This window comes from Narcine bancroftii, chromosome 7 (assembly GCF_036971445.1).
Source record: "Narcine bancroftii isolate sNarBan1 chromosome 7, sNarBan1.hap1, whole genome shotgun sequence".
NCBI lineage: Eukaryota > Metazoa > Chordata > Chondrichthyes > Torpediniformes > Narcinidae > Narcine > Narcine bancroftii.
The window spans coordinates 42062496-42084422 of record NC_091475.1 but is presented as its reverse complement, the minus strand read 5'-3'; the positions used below and the strand labels follow the sequence as shown (position 1 = coordinate 42084422).

Genomic DNA, 21927 nt, shown 5'->3' with positions numbered 1-21927 from the left:
AACACTGTGAATGTAGTTTAATACACAAAAGTGCTGGAGAAACTCAGCAGGTCATGCAGCATCCATCGAGAGCAAAGACATTTAATCAATGTTTTGGGCTTGAGCCTCTGTCAAGGTATGAGCAAAATGCAGACAGGCTCCTGAATAGAAGGGGGGGGGGGAGGGAAAGAGTGGAGGAGAGAAGAATGGACAGGGTACTCCTCCCCCTGCCCGACTTCCTCCTCACTTCTCCTGCCTTTTTATTGAGGATCCTGCTTGCTCTTTGCTCATGCCTTGAGAAAGAGCTCCGGCCCAAAACATTTGTTGTGCTTATTCGAAATAAAGAAAGTCTTACTGACTTTCTCCAGCACTTTTATGTGCTGAACTAATCACAGCATCTGTAGACGTTCTCGTTTAACTCAAATTGCCTCGGTGCAATCTCAATCAGTATCTCACATAATTGCAGTAAGAGGTCTTCATTCCCATACTCAAATGCTGTCATAATAAAGTCCAGCACACCATTTGCCTTCCTTCTTCCTTGGTTACACCCAGTTAAACGTTTAAAACTGGAGGGAACACACGTGGTCTACTAAACCGACCCGCATGATTGTACCCTCTTGGCTCCAAGACGAGTGTAACCACTTTCTCTGGCTTCCTCTGCAAGAAAAATGCACCGTTCCCGGATGGCAAAGCACCGAAAGAAATACATTTGTCAAAATGGGGTCCACAACATGCGAAGCGCTGGAAATGTCAACGACACAAACCCCTGGAAACATTCAAGGCAGGACCAGAACAGTTTGGCTAAAGGTCAGTGGGACTGGTCAGCTATTTCTCCCCCCTCCCTCCCCACCCCACAGATGCAGAGAATTCTGATCAATTCCCCTTTATTTCCGATCTGCGGCGTCAGCAGGCCCTTGCTCTTTGCCCACGAACTCCAAACCCACATCCCCGCATCTCGCCCGACTCGGACACCAGGCCTTCAGCGAAGACCTGGCGGCCGATGGTCGGCGAGGCGCCTCAGGCCTCCCCCGCCGCCCCCCAGCGCTCTCTCTCGGTCATCCAGGCCAGCCGGGAATGGTGTGGGCTGCAAGAGCCGGCGGCCTTGCGGATGCCCAGCGGGGCCGCACGTGCCACTGGCTGGGTGGCTTGGACCGCGAGCTCGCCAGCTTCACCCGCCGTGATGCTCTTCATCAACCGGCAGGGTGGCGGACGTCTCGGTCGGGACGTGCTCAGGCTGTCGGAAACCCTCGCTCTCACCTTTATTCTTGGGCATGGCTCCGGGCCTCTGGCTGCGAGCTCGCTCCGGCCGCTCCTCCCCGTGCACTGCGCACGCGCCGCTTCCAGAAAACTTTATTGAAAAGCTGCTCGCGAACACGGCCGGCGGGAGGAGTGGAAGCTGGTCGGTCGTCGCGGGAGTGACGCGGCCTCGCGCGCGCGCCCCCCCGCGGCCGACTGCGTGGAGGAGCAGCTTGTCCGAGCGGAGCGATGTGGCCTTGCCGGAGTTTATGCGCTGTTATCGCTGTGAAAGTATTGATGGGACATTCATATTTATGGATTCAGTTACCATCGTGGAAGTCGCGAACCGCGGAAATCTGTAGACCCCGTGGTTGAAGTAAACACACAAAATGCTGGAGAAACTCAGCAGGTCAAACAGTGTCCAAGGGTAAACATTCATAACAGACGTTTTGGGCTTGGGCCCTTCATCAAAGTATGAGAAAATGCAGGCGGGCGTCCGAACAAAAGGGGAGGGGCAGGGCAGGAGCACAGCCCCACAGCGAGGAGCTACTGCAGGAAAAGCCTGAAGCGCAGATGCTGGAAATCCAGATCCCCAAGAATGGGGACAAAACTCTCAGCTTCTGTGCACCTGTGTGTGTGGTGTGCGCGGAGATGCCACAGGTGGACTGTCTGAGACTCCGGACCGACCCAACCCCCAGCAGTCTGGATTTTTAGCACTTTTACTGCAGGCGAATAAGGGGGGGGGGGGGTGGAAAGGAGGCCCCAGCTGCCCGCAGGCTGAGGTTACTGACAACCTACGCACTTGGTGGGGTCCCCGCCTCTCCTGCACTGCCCAGGTTGCTGAATCCCACAGGTTCATTTCCTCCTCCCCAAACCAACAGCACTCCTTACGCTTCCCTATCCTCACACCTTTCCTTACTCAGCCCCTATCTGCTCAAACTCTCCTTATAGCTCAGGCCCGCAAGTTCTGGCAACATCCTTGTAAATCTTCTTTGGGTCTTGACTACACTCATCCTGTACCACAGCAACCAAAACTGAAAACAATACTCCAAATGCAGACTCAGCAACATCTTACACACGGCAATACAACCTCCCAACTTTTGTACTCAATACTCAGACTGATGAAGGTCCATGTGCCAAAAGCCTTTGTGACCAGATCCACCTTTGGTGCCTTAAGACTTGTCTTAGCATTTGTACCAGTGAAGGGATTCAACACTTCTTCCAGGACTTCAGTTGCCTGAATCTGGGGTTTCAGGCACCTTGCCAACCATTGGTCAAGGGGAATGACAATTGACGTAAATGTAGACCTGAGAAAAATCCACATAAACTTTGTCCATTCCCCCATTTCTGTTCTCTCCAGTGTTGAATCAGACTTGCAGTACTGTAAGAGTGCAGACTAGATCCAAGTAAAACACCTTAGAAATTGTCTTCTCTGCTTACTGCTATTTCCCAGGTAGAATTTGATGGCAAAGCAGGTATCCATGACAGATACAAGTGCATGACTGCAATTCCTGCTGTCAACTCTCTGGAGTAGGTTCACCTTGCCTTGATGGTCAGAGAACTGGATTATTAAGTATCAATACTGCAACAGAATTCCTCTCTTTCTCACATTCTCCTTGTTAACAAGAGGTCACCATATGTCACCATCTTCCTACCGCTGAGCAGAGCTTGGATAAGAGTGCTGATCTGTAAGCACTGTTCCCTTATATTGTTGTGAAAAAAAGTCATTCATGTTGCATTGATTCAAATTTGCATCGTGCTGTGTCAAATTTGTGTCAAGTCAGAGTCTGTTTGGCAGAACATACATGTGTGAGCAACTGTTCTCAAAAATGAAGTACACCAAGAATCACTTGAGAACAAATGATTAATGTGCGTTTAGAAGACATATGTCACCCAATATCAGAATGCTTTCAAACAATGAACAAAATCAAGTTTCCCACTTACTGAGCTGCTGTCTATTTTGGGATTAGTTATTTTGTTTTCATTATGACTAATTTTTCTCCTTTTTGACTTTTTTTTAAAAAATTGTGTCATTTTAATGACTAACTTGTGAATTTTGGTGCATTTCTAGATTTGAAGATGGCTTCCCTGACCTGAAATGCATCATCGTAATTTTTTGTAAAAAATATTCTTGATCTTGTTGCTTGAACATTTTCTGTGGATTGTTTTCTGATAAATTATCATCAGTTATGTTCATACATTGTATATTACGTACTTCAAGCAGAAACAATCGAAAACTTAAATTACATAATGTTTGTTTCAATATTAATTTTGTTTATGGTAGCATCAGTGTGGCCTGCTGGTCAACCACTTACCATCTGGCCCATGCATGGCAAAAGGTTGTCCGCCCTAGGTATAGCCCAACAGATGCAGATTCCAGTTATCTGAACAGCCCCACCCAGTGTGCTGGTTTCTGTGATGTTGCCCGCAATGTATATGGTGAAACAAAAGTCTGCAGACATTGATTGTAATATAAAAACACAAAAATGCTGGAGGAATTCAGATGGTCATACAACATCCTGCCTGCTATATATGGAGCTTGTGATGGTGGTGTTTTGTAGCAGTGTCATTTTCTTTGTTCTCAGTGCAGGAAGAGCACCCTTATTTCCCAAAATAGTATACTTTTAGTAATGGTATTTTAAAGGAAATTTATTGGCATAATTTGCTTTTTTTCCATCACAGTAACAAGTCTTCCCCTCCGCAATCCGTTTTCTGAGCACACGGTTACCATGCAGTTGCCTTACTGAATTGACCATTTTTCCTTGTGCCAAATAGGTTTCCAATTTTATCTCATAGCCGTGCTTATTGGAAGAAAGGCCTTCAAACAGGAGGCAAAAATTAAGTCATGCAAATAAGCCAATAGAACAAAATCATCCACATTTACAGTGTCCAAAGCTGGGACTACTTCAATTGGTGAGTAAAATGATTGGTGGATAAAATGACTGTCAATATAATTTATTTTGGTGCCCATATTTACAAAATGTGAGTTTGTATGTTTGATGAACTCTGAAGACCTCACTTCTTGGTAGCCTCCAATATTAGATGATGATATAAATGCTCTATTCCCTTGGCAATCTCTGGTCCTTCTTTCTTTACTCTCTTTCTTTCTCGGGGTTTTGGGGGAAGGGAGATGGGGGGGGGGAGGGCGGTTGGTTTCTTGTGTACTACATGTATAACTTTTTGAAATAATTTTGGAATTTAATGAAATGTAATTATTGTGGTTTAAAATGTATTAATAAAATATTAAAAAAGCATGAATATCAGAACAGACTCATGGCACCCATGTTCTATTCCTGTTCTCATTTCTTAAATACCTCAGGAAAAAACTTGCTATATCAATGGCTTGTGTTCTTCTCAGATTTGAAATATGTGCACTTCATTATTTTCTGGTCATTTGTAATAAACCGGTCTTTTGATCCTTTGTAGGTGGTTAGTGTTTATTCATCAAACTGCAAAAAAACCTAAAACTTTCAGAAGTGGAATGTTAATATATTGACTCAGAATTAGCCATGCTGAGCATCCTTCTGAATTGGGTTGGGAGAAGACAAGTTAGTTTTATGTTGCAGAGGGTGAGGAAGGGATGACTAGGGCAAATTGTATTTCTTTCATAGATTGTTACCAGGGTTGCCATTAGAAATAAACTGCTGCTGTTATCTGGTTGATAGATGAACAAAAGCGTAGACAAGGAGAACAAAAAGCAGAGATATGGACGGATTACTATCAACTCATGTATTTGTGGCAGATGCTGCAATGCCTAAAATGGAAGGGTATAATGTTGGGTATTATTTAAACAACATTAAATGGGGAGGGGGGGGGGGAGGGAGGGTTGATTTTTTTTTCTCTATTTTGAAAATTTGCAATTCAAAATTTACAAAAATTATAATAAACTATGTATAATTCTTTTCCCTTTTTCTCACCTGGATTGCTGAAGACGACATCCCTTAACACGGTGGACAATAAATACCCAAACTGTCAAGAGGTACAAGGAGAGAGATGAAGGGGAAATAATGCTAGATTTGGAGTAATATCAATGAGTAAATTATTGAGCTTTTTAAGTTCTAATGTTAACAGGCTAAACAGGCCTGTGAAGAAAAGAATACTGACATAAATTTTTAAAAAATGAGAGTAGACAGCTTTTTTTTAAAGAAGAGACTTATTTAATTGATACAGGCTGGGTGGGATATGCCACAGCTTATTCATTTAATTCATTTAATTCAAAAGGGGAGTGCATGGAAGACTCTTCCAGTTATGATACATAAATCCTGCAGGAAGTTATGTTATGGAATATTATTAATTTTTTTTCAGAATCTAGACTCTTATGAATATATATGTGCCGAATGTGGATGACGAAAAATTTATACAAGAAGCATTTCTTAATTTGGCTGGAGCACATCAGAATGTTTTAATAGCAGGGGATTTTTTTGTATAGATCCAGTTTTAGATAGATCAACTAGAGTAATAACAAGCGAAAGCCACCTTGATATTAATGAAGGACTTGAATTTAATAGACATCTGGAGAAGAATCCACCCGAGAGAGAGATTATTCTTTTTATTCAAATTGACACGATACTTATTCAAGGATAGATTTATTTTTAATATTGGCACATCTCCAAGGTAGAATTAATCAAGTTGATTATAAAGCAAGAATTTTATCAGATCATTCAACTTTATTAATGACAGTTACAATATTAGATAAAGAATGAATCTATAGATGGAGATTTAATTCAATGCTATTAAAAAGGCCATATTTTTGTGAAAGCAAATTCAAATTTTTCTCGAGACTAATGCTAATTCAATTAATAATAAATTTATTTTCTGGGATGTGATGAAAGCATATTTAAGAGGACAAATTATAAATTATAGTTCTAAAATTGAGAAGGATTATATGAAAGAGAGAGAAAGAGATAACAAGTTTAGAAAGAGACTTGTAAATTTGAACTTCCGAGGAAAAACGTAGAAGACTTATTAATAAGAAATTTCAATATAATACATTACAAACATATAGAACAGAAAAAGTAATAATGAGAACTAAGCAGAGATATTATGAGTTAGGTGAGAGGGCACATTAGGTCCTTGCTTGGCAGTTGAAAGCAGAACAAGTTTCAAGAAAGATTAATGCAATTAAGCTGGAGTCAAATGCAACTACCTATAAAGCTCAAGAAAACAATGAAGCTTTTAGGCAATTTTAGGTTATATAAGTCAGCATCGCAGAGAGTCGATAACAAAATCTTTTTTTTGTCACAAGGCTACCAAGGTTAAGTTCACAAGAGTAAATGGAGCTGGATGCTTCCTTCACCCCAATGTGAGGGAAACATAGAGCTTATTACAAAGTAATAAATAAATAAATAAGAAACATAGAGCTTATTACAAAATATAGGATGGTTTCCCACCTGAATTTTATAAAGAATTTAAGGATTTGTTGATTCCTCCTTTTATGGAAGTATTAGATCAGGTGGAGGTAACACACATTCTCCCTGAATCTTTTTCTACTGTGATAATATTGGTAATAACAAAGAGATCATTTAAAAACCATCATCAAAAAGACTTATTACATTGTTAAATGTAGATTATAAGATCATTGCAAAATGTTTAGCTAATAGACAAAATGTTTACCAAAGTTGATAAATATGGATTAGACAGGGTTTTTTTTTAAAAAAAAAAGACAATCTGCAGAATATGTAACTTGATTACTTCATATAAATCATTTGGCACAAAAAAGGGGAGATTTAACTGTCGGATGCAGAAAAAAAATTTTTTGTTTAAGGTGTTTGAAAGATTTGGATAAATTATAATAATAATAAAAAGATTGGAAAAGAAAAAATAAATAATAATAATAAAAAGATTGGAAAGGAAAAGAAAGAAAGATTTGGGATATGACAGGTATTTGCAAATTGGGTTAGAGCCTTATATAATGAACATAAAGCTAAAGTTGTAACAAACGGGCAGGTTTATCAGATCTCGTAGACAAGGATGTCCATTATTACCTACTCTATTTATCTTAGCAATAGAACCACTTGCATAATTGATTCGATCTGATCCTGATATTAAAGGATTTAAAGTTAATCAAGAGGAATATAAAATTAATTTATTTGCTGATGATGTTTTGATCTATTTGACAGACCCAATAAGTTCATTATGTAAATTATACTCAAAATTAGAAGAATATGGGAAAGTATCGGGCTATAAAGTAAATTGGATTAAAAGTGAAATTATGCCCCTCACTATAGGTGATTATACTCAGTGTATATAAAATACCCAATTTAAATGGCAGATTAATGGAATAAAATATTTAAGGATACGGGTCTTCTTCTTTGGCTTAGCTTCGCGGACGAAGATTTATGGAGGGGGTAAATGTCCACGTCAGCTGCAGGCTCGTTTGTGGCTGACAAGTCCGATGCGGGACAGGCAGACACGTTTGCAGGGGAAAATTGGTTGGTTGGGGTTGGGTGTTGGGTTTTTCCTCCTTTGTCTTTTGTCAGTGAGGTGGGCTCTGCGGTCTTCTTCAAAGGAGGTTGCTGCCCGCCGAACTGTGAGGCGCCAAGATGCATGGTTTGAGGTACGGGTAGATAATAAATAATTTATATGAATTCAATTATTTAACTTTACAAGAAAATATGAGAAGATTTGAATAAATTGACAATACTGCCAATAGTATTATTGGGTCTGGTTAATTATGTTAAAATTAATATATTGCCTAGAGTACAATACTTATTTCAAACATTGCCATTAACATTAACCATATAACCATTTACGCAGCGGAAACAGGCCATGTTGGCCCTTCGAGTCCTCACCTGTTCACTAGAACAACTCCACTAGCTCAACCCTCTTGCTCTCCGCCAATAACCCTCCAACCCCCTCACCTCCAAGTACACATCCAACCTTCTCTTAAATGACATTCTGCCACCTCTTGCCGAGTGAAAAAGCCACCTCTAATATTTCTCCTGAAGTTTTGCCCCTCACCCTTAATTCATGGCCTCTTGTTCCAACCTCCCCTGCCCTCAGGGGAAAGAGTCAAGTCTATCTATTCCTTTCATAATTTTAAGTACCTCTATCAAGTCCCCTCTCAGTCGTCTACATTCCAATGAATAAAGTCCCAGTCTCCTTAATCTCTCCCTGTAATCCAGATGCTTTAAGCCAGGCAACATCCTTGTAAACCTTCTCTGCACCCTCTCCACCTTATCTATATCCTTTCTATAATTTGGAGACCAGAACTGAGCACAGTACTCCAAACAAGGTCTCACCAATGCCTTAAACAGCTGCAGCATCACCTCCTAGCCCCTCTACTCTATACAATGATTTATGAAGGTCAGCACACCATATGCTTTCTTAACCACCCTGTCTACATGGGAATCCACCTTCAGTGAACTCTGTACCATAACCCCCCAGGACCCTCTGCTCCTCAATGCCCTCCCCTTAACTGTATATGTCCTGGTTATTTTTACCGAAATGCAACACCTCACACTTGTCTACATTGAATTCCATCTGCCATCTTTCAGCCCACTCTTCCAAACAAACCAAATCCTTCTGTAATCCAAGAAAATCTACCTCACTATCTACCACTCCCCTTATTTTCATATCATCTGCATATTTGCTTACCCAGTTAACCACACCCTCCTCTAAATCATGAATATAAATGATAAACAACAAGGAACTACAAAAGTTTTTTTCAAATGATAAATAAATATAAGAAATTTTCTTTGGAAGGGTAAGATGTCAAGAGTTTCTTTAGATAAACTGACAGAAGTTTGACCTCGGAGGTTTAGTTACCAAATTTTAAGAACTATTATATGGCAGCTCAAATGAGGTTCCTTGCTTCAATTTTTGATGAGGGAGAAAAGCCAGCATGGATTAAAATAAAAATTGAGAAAATAGGAGAAAGAATTTGTAAAGATTGTATTGGCAGTAGCAAGAAAATGTATAGCAGTAACATGGAAATCAAGGCACCCATTTAGGCATGGAGTGAGAAAATTGAGAAATTCTTGAGAAAATTATTTATAATTTGAGAAATAAATATGATGTATTTTTGAAATTTTGGCACCCATATTTACAAATTGTGGGAATTAATTTATAGATGTTTTCCCTAAACTTCGAAATCTTCAAAACTTGTATTAAAAGATGCAAATGGTCAGAGCTGTGTGGTGAGGGGTGTCCTCTGGCATCCAGGTTTCTATTCTTGTTTTTCTTATTTTTCTCTTTTTCTATGCTTTTTCTTATGTCTTTCTTACTTGGGGTTTTGTTAAGGGGGGGGAGGGTTGGGTTTTATGTTATGTATAATGGATTCAATGTTAATATTAGAGTATTGTATTTTACATTTAGCTATAATTACATGTATGGAAACAATTAAAAAAAATTCAAAGATGGGACATGTTACTGCATACAGCTACAATTTTAAACAACACAAAACAACCATGCTGATGCGCTATCTCACCTGCACCTACTGGAAACTAAACAGAAAGACAAGATAATTAAATGGACGGCAGAGGCTGCAGCTATCAATCAAGATCAACCACCATTTACCTATTGCAGCGAAAACGATCAGTAAAAAAGTATATAAAGAAGCTATACTATCAAGGGACCTCTACTTCATGTCAAATGGATGGCCCAAAGCTGAAATGATATGGGAAGAACTAAAACCTTATTGTACAAGATGGCATAAAATATCATTTGAGGAAGGTCGTTTATTGGGGGAAAACCAGAACGATCATCCCTACAAAATGGCAAACAGCTATATTATCAGAGCTCCACAAGAACCACCCAGGGTTGGTTCGAATAAAGCCGTTGGCACAAATGCATGTCTGGTGCCCTCAATAGGCCTGTACATTGAACAAACTGTAAGGAGGTGTGGCATTTGTCAGATGTGCAATCCAGAGCCCCTCATGGAAATGGCCATCACAACCCTGGCACTGGATTCACCTCGATTTCGCTAGTCCGAACATGAGGGAAAATTTCGTCAATGTGGTCAATGCACACTCCAAATAGCCAGTGGTAGTACACACGAGGAAAACAACCATAGACCAGACAATTGAAAAATTGCTAAGTATATTTGCATTGTATGGATTACCAGTTGAATGGGTTTCCAATAATAGTCCACAGTTTGTATCAGAGGCTTTTAAGGTATTCCTACAGAATAACAGTATTCAACACATCTTGTCAGCTCCCTACACTCAAGCACAATGGGGAAAAACATTTTGTACATATGTTCGAAAAGGCAATGAAAACTAAGAAATGCTTAAATGCATCATGGAGCCTCAAAATTGCAGATTTCTTGTTAGGCTATAGAAACATGCTGAATTCATGTTTGGACGTAACTTAAGAACAAGACTTTCCACAGTAGACCTGAACACTGGCCTTTGAATGAAACAATCCATGTCTCCCAGTAAACCTACCAGATCTCTAGAGGTGGGAAAGCCAGTACTGGTTCAAAACTACCAGGATAATAGGGGCCCATGGGTGAGAGGAGTTATTCTTAAAAAATTAAATCCTTGTTTTTACTCTATACTGATTGGAACTAAAATATGGAAATGACATATGGACCAATTAAGAGTGGTGGTTACAGCCTTAGCTCACAATCCTGATGAGATCCCAGATGAAATTCCATGGGCCCATGCTACTGTCAACATTCTGGAAGTATCTTTGAGAAATGAAACTCCGTCTCAACTGAGGTGCCCTCAGCCAAACCGTCCCACAAATCAACAGAGCACCCCTATGATTCAACCAAGCATCCCTACACTATGTCCTGCTCAATCCTAGTCCTACACCATGCTCGAATGGATGGGGGGGGATTGCCAAAGACAAACCACAGTTCTCACCATCAACTGACCTATTACCTCCAAAGGCAAAGAGTCTGGAGAAGTCGCAAAGTACCCCAATGGAGTCTACCTCTCTGAGATGATCAAAGAGAGAAAAACATCCTCCAGAGCGACTGAAGGACTATGTTTAATGACGGCGATCCAACACATCATACATATTTGATAATAACTCATCATCTTCACCCTTAGTCTACGGGCACAATGTAGTTATTGTAGATTAGTGATAGTACTGCCTGTATGTTATGTGCACAAAGCACTTATTTTTGTGGCGGGGAACTGTTAGGTATTTACGCCTGCAAGCGTATGACATTGTCACTGTTATATACTGTATATCACGGAGAACCATTTAAGTTCTGTATTAAAAAATCAATAAAGCACCACATCTCAGTATGCAGTGTTTGTCCTTGAAACATCAAATACATAACAGAAACAATGTGATTTTAATAGAGTACAAAGATCTAAATTGGACTCAAAATAAGACTGGAATCACAGAAATTAATTAAATGTTTTGAATGGAAAAATTAAAGGAGGCTGGAGGCAATAATTATTTAAAAAGCATTATAAAAGCCAACGTATCCCATTCAGGAATGTAAAGTTTTATTAACTTTTTGGTTTAGGTCAATGTACAGCCATTGAAATACCAAATCACTGCTGTGTAATAGAGATGATGCAGGACCCAAATTATTCACAAGGTCCCTCAAATATCAATGAGAAGTGACCAGATTATTTCCAACAAAGTTCATTGAAAGTCATTGACAAGACACTCCTCCATTTCCTGAATAAATGGTATCAATTTCATGATTGGCTATGCATATGAACATAACGTTTCAACTTCAGTGCCAGACTCCTCCTGCAATCCAGCAGGATAATTCAAAGTTCAATATTTCTCAAACTCTATCAATGGGGAAGTTGGCAGGTGAGCTTCTGGTCAGGCCTATTGAAGGACATTAAATACCACTGATTCTAAATGGAGAATATATGCAAGGAATTGTTAGTATTTACAGATTTAAAGTTTAACTTATTAAATTTATATATTCAATTGCTTGAGGGTTTTTTTTTTGCTTTGAAATATCTTTGTTTGAAAGAATTGGGGAAAGGCAAGTAAGAATGCACTGCCTGAACAGCAATTGAATGATATATTTGTGAAAAGAAAAATGGGCTATGGCACTAGAAGGCAAGGAAACTTCAACTGGGTAGCTTTTCCAAAAAGATGGCTAAGGCACATTGATGGACAAGCAAGATATTCTTTCCAAGTAGATTTTAATAATCCCATAAATTAGCACATTGAGCTTTGCTTTTGAATGACTAATCAATGACAATAGTAACTAAAAAATAACACCATAATTTTAATGTTTGATTTATTTTGTAATAAATTTTTACTTTGCATGATTACAAAAAAATTGCCAGCCCAAAAAGAGTGACACAAGTAATGATAATAAAAATTCTGTTACCACTTCAGTTACACCTCATATTGGCCAAAGTTCTGTAATATTAAATATGAATGAAAACATTCTGATGTTGTATCAGAATGAGGCACAAATCAAGTCAATCTCTCATCACTGACTATTCTGGTCAATCCAGTTAAAATGGCATTGCCTGGCAACGGCAGCTCATTCTGACTTCAGTCAGCTAACAAATTTACACTTTGGTAAAGAAAATATAAAAAATCCTCATACATCCACTTCAGTGCTATGCTACGCTGTGGAGTCCAGTATAAAGCTTGATTTTTATAGAAGTGTAGAAAAATATTACATCTGTGTTACTGTTCATTTTTTTTTAAAAACTCACCAAGTAGATTTGGAAATTCAAAATAATTACATCCATCATCTTTACATTTTCCCTTCAAGCTTTGACAGCTGGATGAAAACACTTAATATGCATTATTTGAATCTAATCCATTCCCACCCTATCAATTACAAAGAATCTATTAAACACTACAATATCTTGAAACTGTGAATTTAAGGATGGAAGAGCTGAACTTATAATGGATACAGAGCAAAAGATCCTGAACTGATCTCTATTTTCTCTTACTGTTAATCAAGTGCCTAAATGAACCAGTTGGAGTTCTCCAATCTATTTTGTTCAACAGCACCGTGAGCAGCAAAAAGACCACCCCCTTCACCATAACATGCTAAGCTGTATAGAATAAAAGATTACGGCATAAACATACTTTTACACCAAAGTAAGTTTTCATAATATGTGCTCTGGTTGGTTGGCTGCTTTCTGGATACATGGATTACAGCAACACGTTGGGTTGTTTAGGAATTGACTCAGATGAAGGCAAGGGGATGAAGTGCCCCTCAGCTACTTAATAGAAATTTCAACCAGAAATACTGATCATATTAGTGTGAAAATAATTGATATTCAGTCAAACTATTGGAGGACTATTGATTGAAAATGCGATTAGAGTCATAGCCAACATCCAGGTCTTGACATTCAAAAGTGGCACAAGGCTTACAGTGATAACGTAAAGGATATACAATTACTCAAGTGCTCAACTGAAAAATAAAATCAATTATTACAAAAACATTCCAGGTGGACTTGTACATTCCCAGCAAAATTCAGCATCTTTCAGAGTGCCTTTCTATTGCTAATTTACAAGTAAAACAGTGTTCATTGAAATGCCAAGTTTCTATGTTTTTACCAAAATAACCTGATCTTAAATACGTTTCCACTTCACATTTCATCCAAAGATCAAAATCCAGGCATCCAATCGTTCAAAGCGGGGCTAGCAGAAGGCAAAAAGCAGCATACAAGGTAACTGGGATAGTCTTCACACAGTTCTGTGTTACACGTCCGAAGCTGCTGGGAGTCTAGTTTTCAGCAGAGGTCACTTTAAAGAGCAGTTGAGGTAAGTTTCTTAACACCCCTTCGCTGAGCAAGGTTTGAGCAACCAACTGGTTCGAGAACAGGCTGTAATGGTGTGCGGTTCAACGCAGAGTAAGTGGCAGCCATGGCCCCCTAAAAATACAATGAGTGAAAGTGAAACACTAACATACAAAGTGATCATTATATGCAGACACTTATTCAGATCATTATTTCACTATTCTCATTTTTTCCCTATTTAATCCAACAGGAAAATTAGTTAATGATGTACTTAGCATGTTAGGGGTTGATTTTTATTTTATACGTATCTTAAGATAAAAAGCCAAGTGCTATGATGCATTACGTACATTAAACTAGGTTCCTGCTTGACCATTTTCACATCACCATTTTGGGGATGGGAACATGGGGAGGATATAGAGGTCACAAAGTCTAAAATGTCACAAATGAATTACAGCAAGCTAGTTTTCACCTTTACTAGATGAGGTGCATCCTGTCGGTTTAAGTGAAACTGTGGGAGTTGATCTCGATGAATAATCCAAGGGTGCCTGAGAATCTGGGCTGTGGACAACCTTTGTTGTGGGTCTACATGAAGCATCTTTGATACGAGGTCCTGTTACAATAAAAATTAAAACCATCATCTTTCAAAGTTACCAGACAAGTGAATGCACCATCCACATTCAGTTATTCTTTTAAACTATTAAAAGACAAACCCAATCTTGAACTTTATATCTTTAGATCCATTCTTCCTTCTGCCATCTGCATTGACCAATGCCAACAGAAGAATCCACATGCCTGGATTCCTTTTAAAGATTTCTTTACTTGTGTTGCTGCCCAAGCGAAGCAGACATGTAGAGGAGGAAGTAAATTTAGTTGCCACAATTCCAAACAGCAATTCTGACCTCTTAACCTGTATAGCAGTGAAGCTGAATTAGTTGAATATTAGCCAAGAGGTGACTACTCTGAGGCAGCACATAGACACAACCTCTCAAATGTACATTACACAAACTGCAAATGCTCACTGAACTCTGTCGATTAAAAGGGAGATAAAAAAGGGAAGCCTGCTGATGCTGTGATTATGTTGTAATAAACAAAACTGCTGGAGAAACAGCAGTTAATGTGACATCTATAGGAAGTAATGTGTAACCAACGTTTTGGGCCTGAGCTCTTCGTCAAGGACTGAGCAGTCAGGTGCTTGAGTAAATAGGTGAGGGGAGGATGGAGCAGGCTAACAGGTAAAAGGAGAGAAGAGAATAAAGCTGAGATATAGGGGGAGGGGGTAGCTCTCTGAATGGAGAAGGAAGGGAAAGGGTGGGGAGTTGGAGTAAAGAAGAAGAGACTCAGGGGAGGGGCTTAACAGAAACGGGAGGTCGATGTTAATGCTGTCTGGTTGGAGAGTGCCCAGACTGCTGCTCCCAAGATGAGGTCTTTATTCCAGAACATCCAAGACATATTCTTTCTTGTGAAAAATACCATACTGTCAAATACTCAGCTCTTACCCACATCTCCTCTTATTTCCTACACATCTGCCCATGGTCCCTTCTGCCCTGAAATGCAAGGACAGGATTCTCTTTGTTCTCATCTACCACTCCACCAGTCAACGCATCCAATTTCTGCCACCTACAATACAATCCAAACACCAGACAGAATCTTCCCCTCTCCTCATTCCCTCCAGGACTCCCTTGTCATCATTAATGGCCCCCGCAGTACCTACCCCTGAGACTGCAAGAAATCAGAATCAGGTTTATTGTCGGGAACGTGTCACAAAATTTGTTATTATGCAGCTTCAATATTGTGCATTGTAGGTGTAAAATTGCTATAAATTACATTTCCGTAAATACACTACTTAAAAATAAATAATTAGTTCAAAAGAGAAAAAGTGTGGTAGTGTCTGTGGTTCATTCTCCATTCAGAAATCTGATGGCAGAGGGGAAGAAGCCATTTTTGTAACTGTGGGTATTTGCCTTTAGGCTCCTGTACCTCTTTCTTGATGGAAGCAATGAGAAGAGGGCATAACCTGGGTGGTGAGGGTCCTTGAAGATGGAGGCTGATTTCTTGACACTGCCTCTTAAAGATGTCACCATTCAAGTGAAGACTAATGCCCATGATAACACTGGCTAAGTTTACAACTCTGGAGTCTTTTCCTGTCCTGTGCATTGGCACCTCCGTACCACACAGTGATGCAACCAGTCAGAATGCTCTCCACGGTCTACCTGTAGAAATTTGCAAGAGCCTTTGGTGAGATGCTAAAGCTCCAAATGAAAAAAGCCACTGGCGAGCCTTCTTCATGATTGCAATGATATGATGGCCCCAGGATAGGTCTTCAGATTTGTTCACACCCAGGAATTTGGAGTTGTTTAACCTCCACTGCTGACCCTTCGATGTAGGCTGGTTTGTGTTCTCCTGGTTCCCCCTTCTTGAAGTCCACAATCAGTATCTTAGTTTTGCCAATGTTGAGGGCAAGGTTGTTGTTGTGGCACCATTCAACTAGCTCAGTGCTTTTCAACCATTTTCTTTCCACTCACCTTAAGTAATCCCTATGCCATAGGTTTTCTGAGATTAGTAAGGAATTATTTAAGGTGTTATGTGAGTTGGGAGAAATGGTTGAGAATCACTGCTCTAGACCCAATGGTTAACTGAACTATTTTGCTTGAGAAAAATTGTCATTGTCCATTTCCTTTAGAGCTATGAAACTGTGCACATAATGAGTCAATTAGGTCTAATTAAAACAGTGGTTTTCAAACTTTTTCTGTCCACTCACGAACCACCTTAAGTGATCCTTTACTAATCACAGAGCACCTATGCATAGGTGATCTGGCAGATCTCATTCCTGTACATTTCCTCATTGCCATATGTGATTGAGTCGACAATCATGGAGCCAATTACAGAGTTTAGATGGCATTTGAATTGTGCCACACAGTCATGGGTGTAGAGTCAAGTAGTGCACTAAGCATGCATCCTTAAGTTGTCTGTGTTGATTGTCAGTGAGGAGGAGACATTATTACCTATTTGCACTGACTGTGGAATTCAAGGATCCAGTGGCAGAGGAAAGTGCAGAAGCTCAGGTTTTGGAGCTCGCTACAAACTATGCTGTAGTCGATGAAAAGAAACCTGATGCGAATGTTGTTTCAGTAGTCCAGGGTTGAGAGGAGAGCCAGTGAGATTGCATCTGCTGTGGAACAATTGTGATGGTAGGCAAATTGCAGTGGGTCCAGACCTTAGGTGTGTGCTAATTCTGGCCATGACCAACCTCTCAAAGCATTTCATCACAGTAATTGTGAGTGCTATTGGGTGGAAGGGGCTTTTTTCAGTAAGAGCATAAAAGGTTTTCAGCTCATCAGGGAGTGAAGCATCACACTTAGGATATCGGGCTTCACCTTGTACGATGTAATGGCCTGCAACCCCTGGCATAGCTGGTGAGTATCTGAATCTGTTTCTAGTGTCACTCTGAACTGCCTCTGCTGGTAAGATAGCCTTCAGTAAGTCTAACTGGATGTCCTGCATCACCATTGACCTAGCCCTCAGCAGGTTGTGAATTCTTTAATTCTTCCATGCCTTATGGTTGGGGTACTCACAGTATATGCACACACTTATCCACACAGGTCCTGATGAAGTCGGTGTTGACAGCCGTAGCATATTCGTTCAAGTTTGAGGATGAATCTTTGAATGCGGTCCAGTCCACCAATTAAAAGCAGTCCTGCAGGCCCTCCTCCACCTCCCTTGACCATACTTTCACCACCTTCACCAATTGCACGGTAATCCTCAGTCTCTTCTTGGAAGCTGGGCGTAAAACAGACAGGTAATCAGACTTGCCAAAGTCTGATAATTGTGCGATGGCTCAGTAGGCGTTCTGGATGATGGTGTAATACGTTGGTGATAGCTTGTCAAAGAGATCTTCAGGCTGATCTGGTTAAGTCTCCTCCAATGATCAGGAAGGCATCAGGGTGTGCTGTTTCGGAGGTGCTGATTACAGTGCCCACTTCCTCCATTGACAGCCTGATGTTAGCCTGGTACCAACGTACACAGCGACCAGGATGCTGGTGAAGAACTCCCTTGGTGGACAGAATGAAAGATACTTGATTCCCAGATGTTTCAGGTTGGGGGAGCAGGACTAGGACATAACCGTCACATTTGTGCACCATGAGGAATTAAAGATGAAGCAAACGCCTCTGCCTTTAACTGACACCAATGTCCAGTCTGCACAGAGAAAGGTGAAGCCCTGAATGATCTCATTCAGCCATGTCTCAGTGAAACATCACACAGCAATCTCTGATGTCCCTCTGCTGGTGTAATCTGGTTCTAAATTCATCCCATTTATTTTCTAAAGATTGGACGATAGCCAGGAAGATAGTAGGGTCAGGGCCCAGAATCTCAGTTTAAACTGTAGCCACCCAACATCTGCATCTGTGTGTTCAGATCTTCCTTAAAGGGCTTGAGCATTGGCTGTCTGAATCACCTGCAGTCCGCCAGAGTTTGTTGTTTCTGCTCATTGCTAAGTCTTTCAACATGGGGTATGTTGGTTGGCATGGCTGTAGGTTTGAGGTGTACACGCGTCCACACTTCCTCCCTCACAACCATTTAGGGCCGCAAAACAGCTCTCCCAAATGAAACAATACTTGTGAATCTACAAAGGTCATTAACCACCTCCTCTACAACGGAGACACTGGATGCTGACTGGAGATCACTTGAGCATTTTTGCTCTGTCTGCTACAATAACAAGGACCTCCAGTGGCCAATCATTTTAATTCCACACACCATTACCATGCCAATGTGTCTGTTCATGGCTTCATGCACTGCCAAACTGAGGCTTCCCACAAATTGGAGAAACAATTCTTATTCCATTTGAGCACTCTCCAATCAGGTGGCATTAACAGATTTCTTCAATTTCCCTTAAACCTCTCCCACGAGTCTCTCTTCCCTATACCTGTCTCCTTTACTCCAACTCCCCAACCACTATCCTGTCCATTCAGAGTGCTATCCCCTAACACTAACACTTCAGCTTTTTTCTCTTCACCCCTCCCATCTACAATCTCTTACCTATTAGTCTGTACACCTCCTCTGCCTTACTTCCTCCTCTCTTCTCCCCTCCTTTTTGTTCAGGCTCCTGCCTGCTTTTTGCTCATACTTTTATGAAGGGATCAGGCCCAAAATGTTGGTTATCCTTTACTTCCTATACATGCTGTGTTACCTACTGAGTTTCTCCAACACTTCTGTGTTTTGCACCATTAAAAATTAGTATACAATTTACATAATTTTCAGATTTATGATTGCAATAAATCGACAAATATTTTTCTACTTTATGCAGCCATTAAATGTGTGGTTCTGTACCATTAAGGTGAAAATCACAATTATCAAGGTAGTGTCGCATTAGCCCAGACTAGGTCTCTTTTCTCAGCTGATTTTTTTTAAAAAAAGATTGAGGTCGAGCTCCTCTTTTGTGCCATTTTTCTTTCAAGAGGGGAACAGTGAGAGCAGGACTAGGAACAAGAAGGTGAGTGCTTAAAAAGCTCCGAGAAATGTAGGTGCTTGTTTGTTACTCATTGGGAACTGCAAGAGTGGGACTTGGAACGCGAAGAGGAGCTTTTAAAAAGCAACGGGCAAGGTAGGTGCTTGTTTGTTTCTCATCAGGAAGTAGAGAGAGCTGGATGGAGCAAGAGGTGCATTTGAAAAGCAATGGGAAAAGTAGGTGCTTGTTTAAATTTATCCATTAATTAGCTGTAGCCAATAAAGGAAAAGATCTCTTAGTGGAGCAACCACGATTGGAGTGCTCAGTGCAAGAGTGAAAAATTTAAGGATTTGGTGAGCAGAGGCTGAGGTGGTGGTGCAGGAGTTGAAGCAAGTACAAGTCTGTGGGGGAAAAGGACTCAGTAAGCAGGCACAGGTAAGTAAGGACAGGTTTTTAAAAAATATAATTTTTCCTATTTCATAAGACAGTAGGAATGGCAGCCAGAACAGGGACAAGTTCCTTAACATGGTAGCGCTACTACAACAACAAGGCTGCCACTGATTCGGATCCAGGAGAGTGAGGAGTGGAGACACAGCTTGCTCCAAAGGATTCAACCACTCAGTCCTAAAGCCAGTGGGTTCTTACAGGCTTTAAACGACCTGTTAAAAGAGCCGATGATGTTTGTAAGCAAAACCCTGTAACCCTGGAGGTCTGTGCCCAAGATGGTGGTGCCAGTGCTTGGCAGCAGCCATGAGTGGTTGCAAACTCCAGGGAAGCAACGAACTGATGCAAGGCACTGAAAATGGGGAGAAACATCCTCCATTGAGAATGAGAAATAGGAGAACACCCTATGGGAAAGGTAACCATAGCAGTGGACCAGTGAGGGGATGAGCAGCTGAGGAACCTACACAGGCTGCGGACGACTTGCGGTTGGGGAACTCGCACAGGCTACAGCAGGAGACTGATTCATGGGAACCAAGTATTGGATCCAGGAATTGAGAGAGCTCCAAGGAAAAAAAGGGCTCTTGATCATGTCAGAGTTTAGATCTGGAGCTCAGGTTGCCGATGAATCAAATAGGAGGCTGTGCAGCTATAGAGGCTGTGGGAGCAATGGAGGTGAATCCACAGACTTTCAATGGCTCTGAAGGGACTCTCCTTTGCTTCCCTTTCTCTCTTACTGTAAGGTGGCACTAATGATGACTCTTTGCAATAATATTACATGACAATAAAGGAATCTTGAATGCTCTTTGAGGAATGTGGATAGTCAGTGAAGCCAACAGTATCCCTACTGACTTTATCTCCAAGAAGTGCATCCAACTGTGGTAGGGAATTGGAGATGGAGTTGGATGAACACTGAATGATTTGGGAGGCTGAAGAGATGGCAGATAAGAGTTACAGGGACACAATCACACCTGGGAAGCAGGAAGAAGGTAGCTGGATGACAGGAGAGGGAAAGCGAAGAAGCAGTCAGTGCAGGGTACTCCTGTGGCAGTTCCCCATAATAACATATACAGTTTTGGATACTTTTGAGGGGATCAACCTACCAGGGACAAGCCACGGCAGTCAAGAGTCTGGCCCTGTGGCTGAAAGGGAGGGAGGAGAAGAGGTGAATTGCAGTTATAGGAGATTCAATAGTGAGGGGAAGAGATTCTATGGAAGAGATAGAAAATCCCAGATAATAGGTTGTCTCCCAGATGTCAGGGTCTGGAATATATCAGTTTGAGTTCACTGCACTTCAAGAGGGAGAGTGAGCAACCTGATGTCATGGTCTATGGGAAGAAGGTAGATGGATGACAGGAAAGGGAAAGGGTAGAAGCAATTAGTGCAGGGTACTCCTGTGGCAGTTTCCTTCAATAACACATATATAGTTTTATGTGGGTAGGAAGGATGATGAGCTCAAGGAGTTAGGTATGAAGATGAAGGACAGGACCTCCAGGGTTGTGATATCAGGATTGCTACCTGTGCCATGTGCTGGTAAGGTTAGAAATAGGATTATTCAGCATAATATAGCAAAATAGATAGTGCAGGAGGGAAGGCTTCAGATTTCTGGATGATTGGGTTCTCCTCCAGGGAAGGTAGGACCTGTACCGGCATCAACGGATTGCATCCAATCTGGAGGGGGACTAATATCCTTGCGGGAAGGTTTGCTAATGCTGCTCCAGGAGGTTTAAACTAGATTTGTAGGAGGATGGGAACTGGAGTGCCAGAGAATACAGTGGATTGGAGGAGTAAAAAGATGATGTTAAGACTGCATATACAAATAGAAATCAAAGGGTTGTGTCTGGTGGAAATCATGTTCTCAGGTGCATCTATTTCAATATAAAGAGTATTAGAGGACAGGCAAACAAGCTTAGAGCATGGATTGGCACATGGAATTATGACATTGTGGCCATTAATGAAACTTGGTGGCAGGAGGGGCAGGACTGGCAGTTCAATGTTCCGGGATTCCGAAGTTTCATATGTGATAGGGAGGGAAGGATGAAAGGGGGAGGAGAGGCATTACTCGTTAGGGAAAATATAACAACTGTGCTCAGACAGGGCAGGCTTGTCTCCTGAGGCCATACGAGTGGAGATGAGGAATGGGAAAGGCATGACTACATTAATGGGGTTGTATTAGAGAGCGCCCAATAGTCA

General features: G+C 41.0%; 2 protein-coding genes and 1 long non-coding RNA gene across 9 annotated transcripts in view; 1 reads left to right on the top strand and 2 right to left on the bottom strand.

The window, feature by feature from the left end:
- The window catches only part of LOC138738819 (eukaryotic translation initiation factor 1A, X-chromosomal), a 32998-nt gene extending 31611 nt beyond the window's left edge, over positions 1-1387 (bottom strand). The window contains exon 1 of the mRNA XM_069889813.1: positions 1237-1387. Within this exon, the coding sequence (XP_069745914.1) occupies positions 1237-1252 (16 nt within the window). The 5' untranslated portion in view covers positions 1253-1387. The remainder of the gene's footprint in view (positions 1-1236) is intronic.
- LOC138738820 (uncharacterized) lies at positions 1361-11443 on the top strand. Its single transcript, XR_011341784.1, has 3 exons — positions 1361-1642; positions 3991-4128; positions 9532-11443. It is a non-coding gene; the product is annotated as an uncharacterized lncRNA (long non-coding RNA).
- Positions 11444-11599: 156 nt separating this feature from the next.
- LOC138738816 (ribosomal protein S6 kinase alpha-3) overlaps positions 11600-21927 on the bottom strand; it is a 106085-nt gene continuing 95757 nt past the window's right edge. For all 7 annotated transcript variants that reach the window (XM_069889804.1, XM_069889805.1, XM_069889806.1 and 4 more), the window contains 2 exons: positions 14320-14460; positions 11600-13985 (listed from right to left, as the gene is read on the bottom strand). In XM_069889804.1, the coding sequence (XP_069745905.1) occupies positions 13860-13985; positions 14320-14460 (267 nt within the window). In that variant the 3' untranslated portion in view covers positions 11600-13859. The remainder of the gene's footprint in view (positions 13986-14319; positions 14461-21927) is intronic.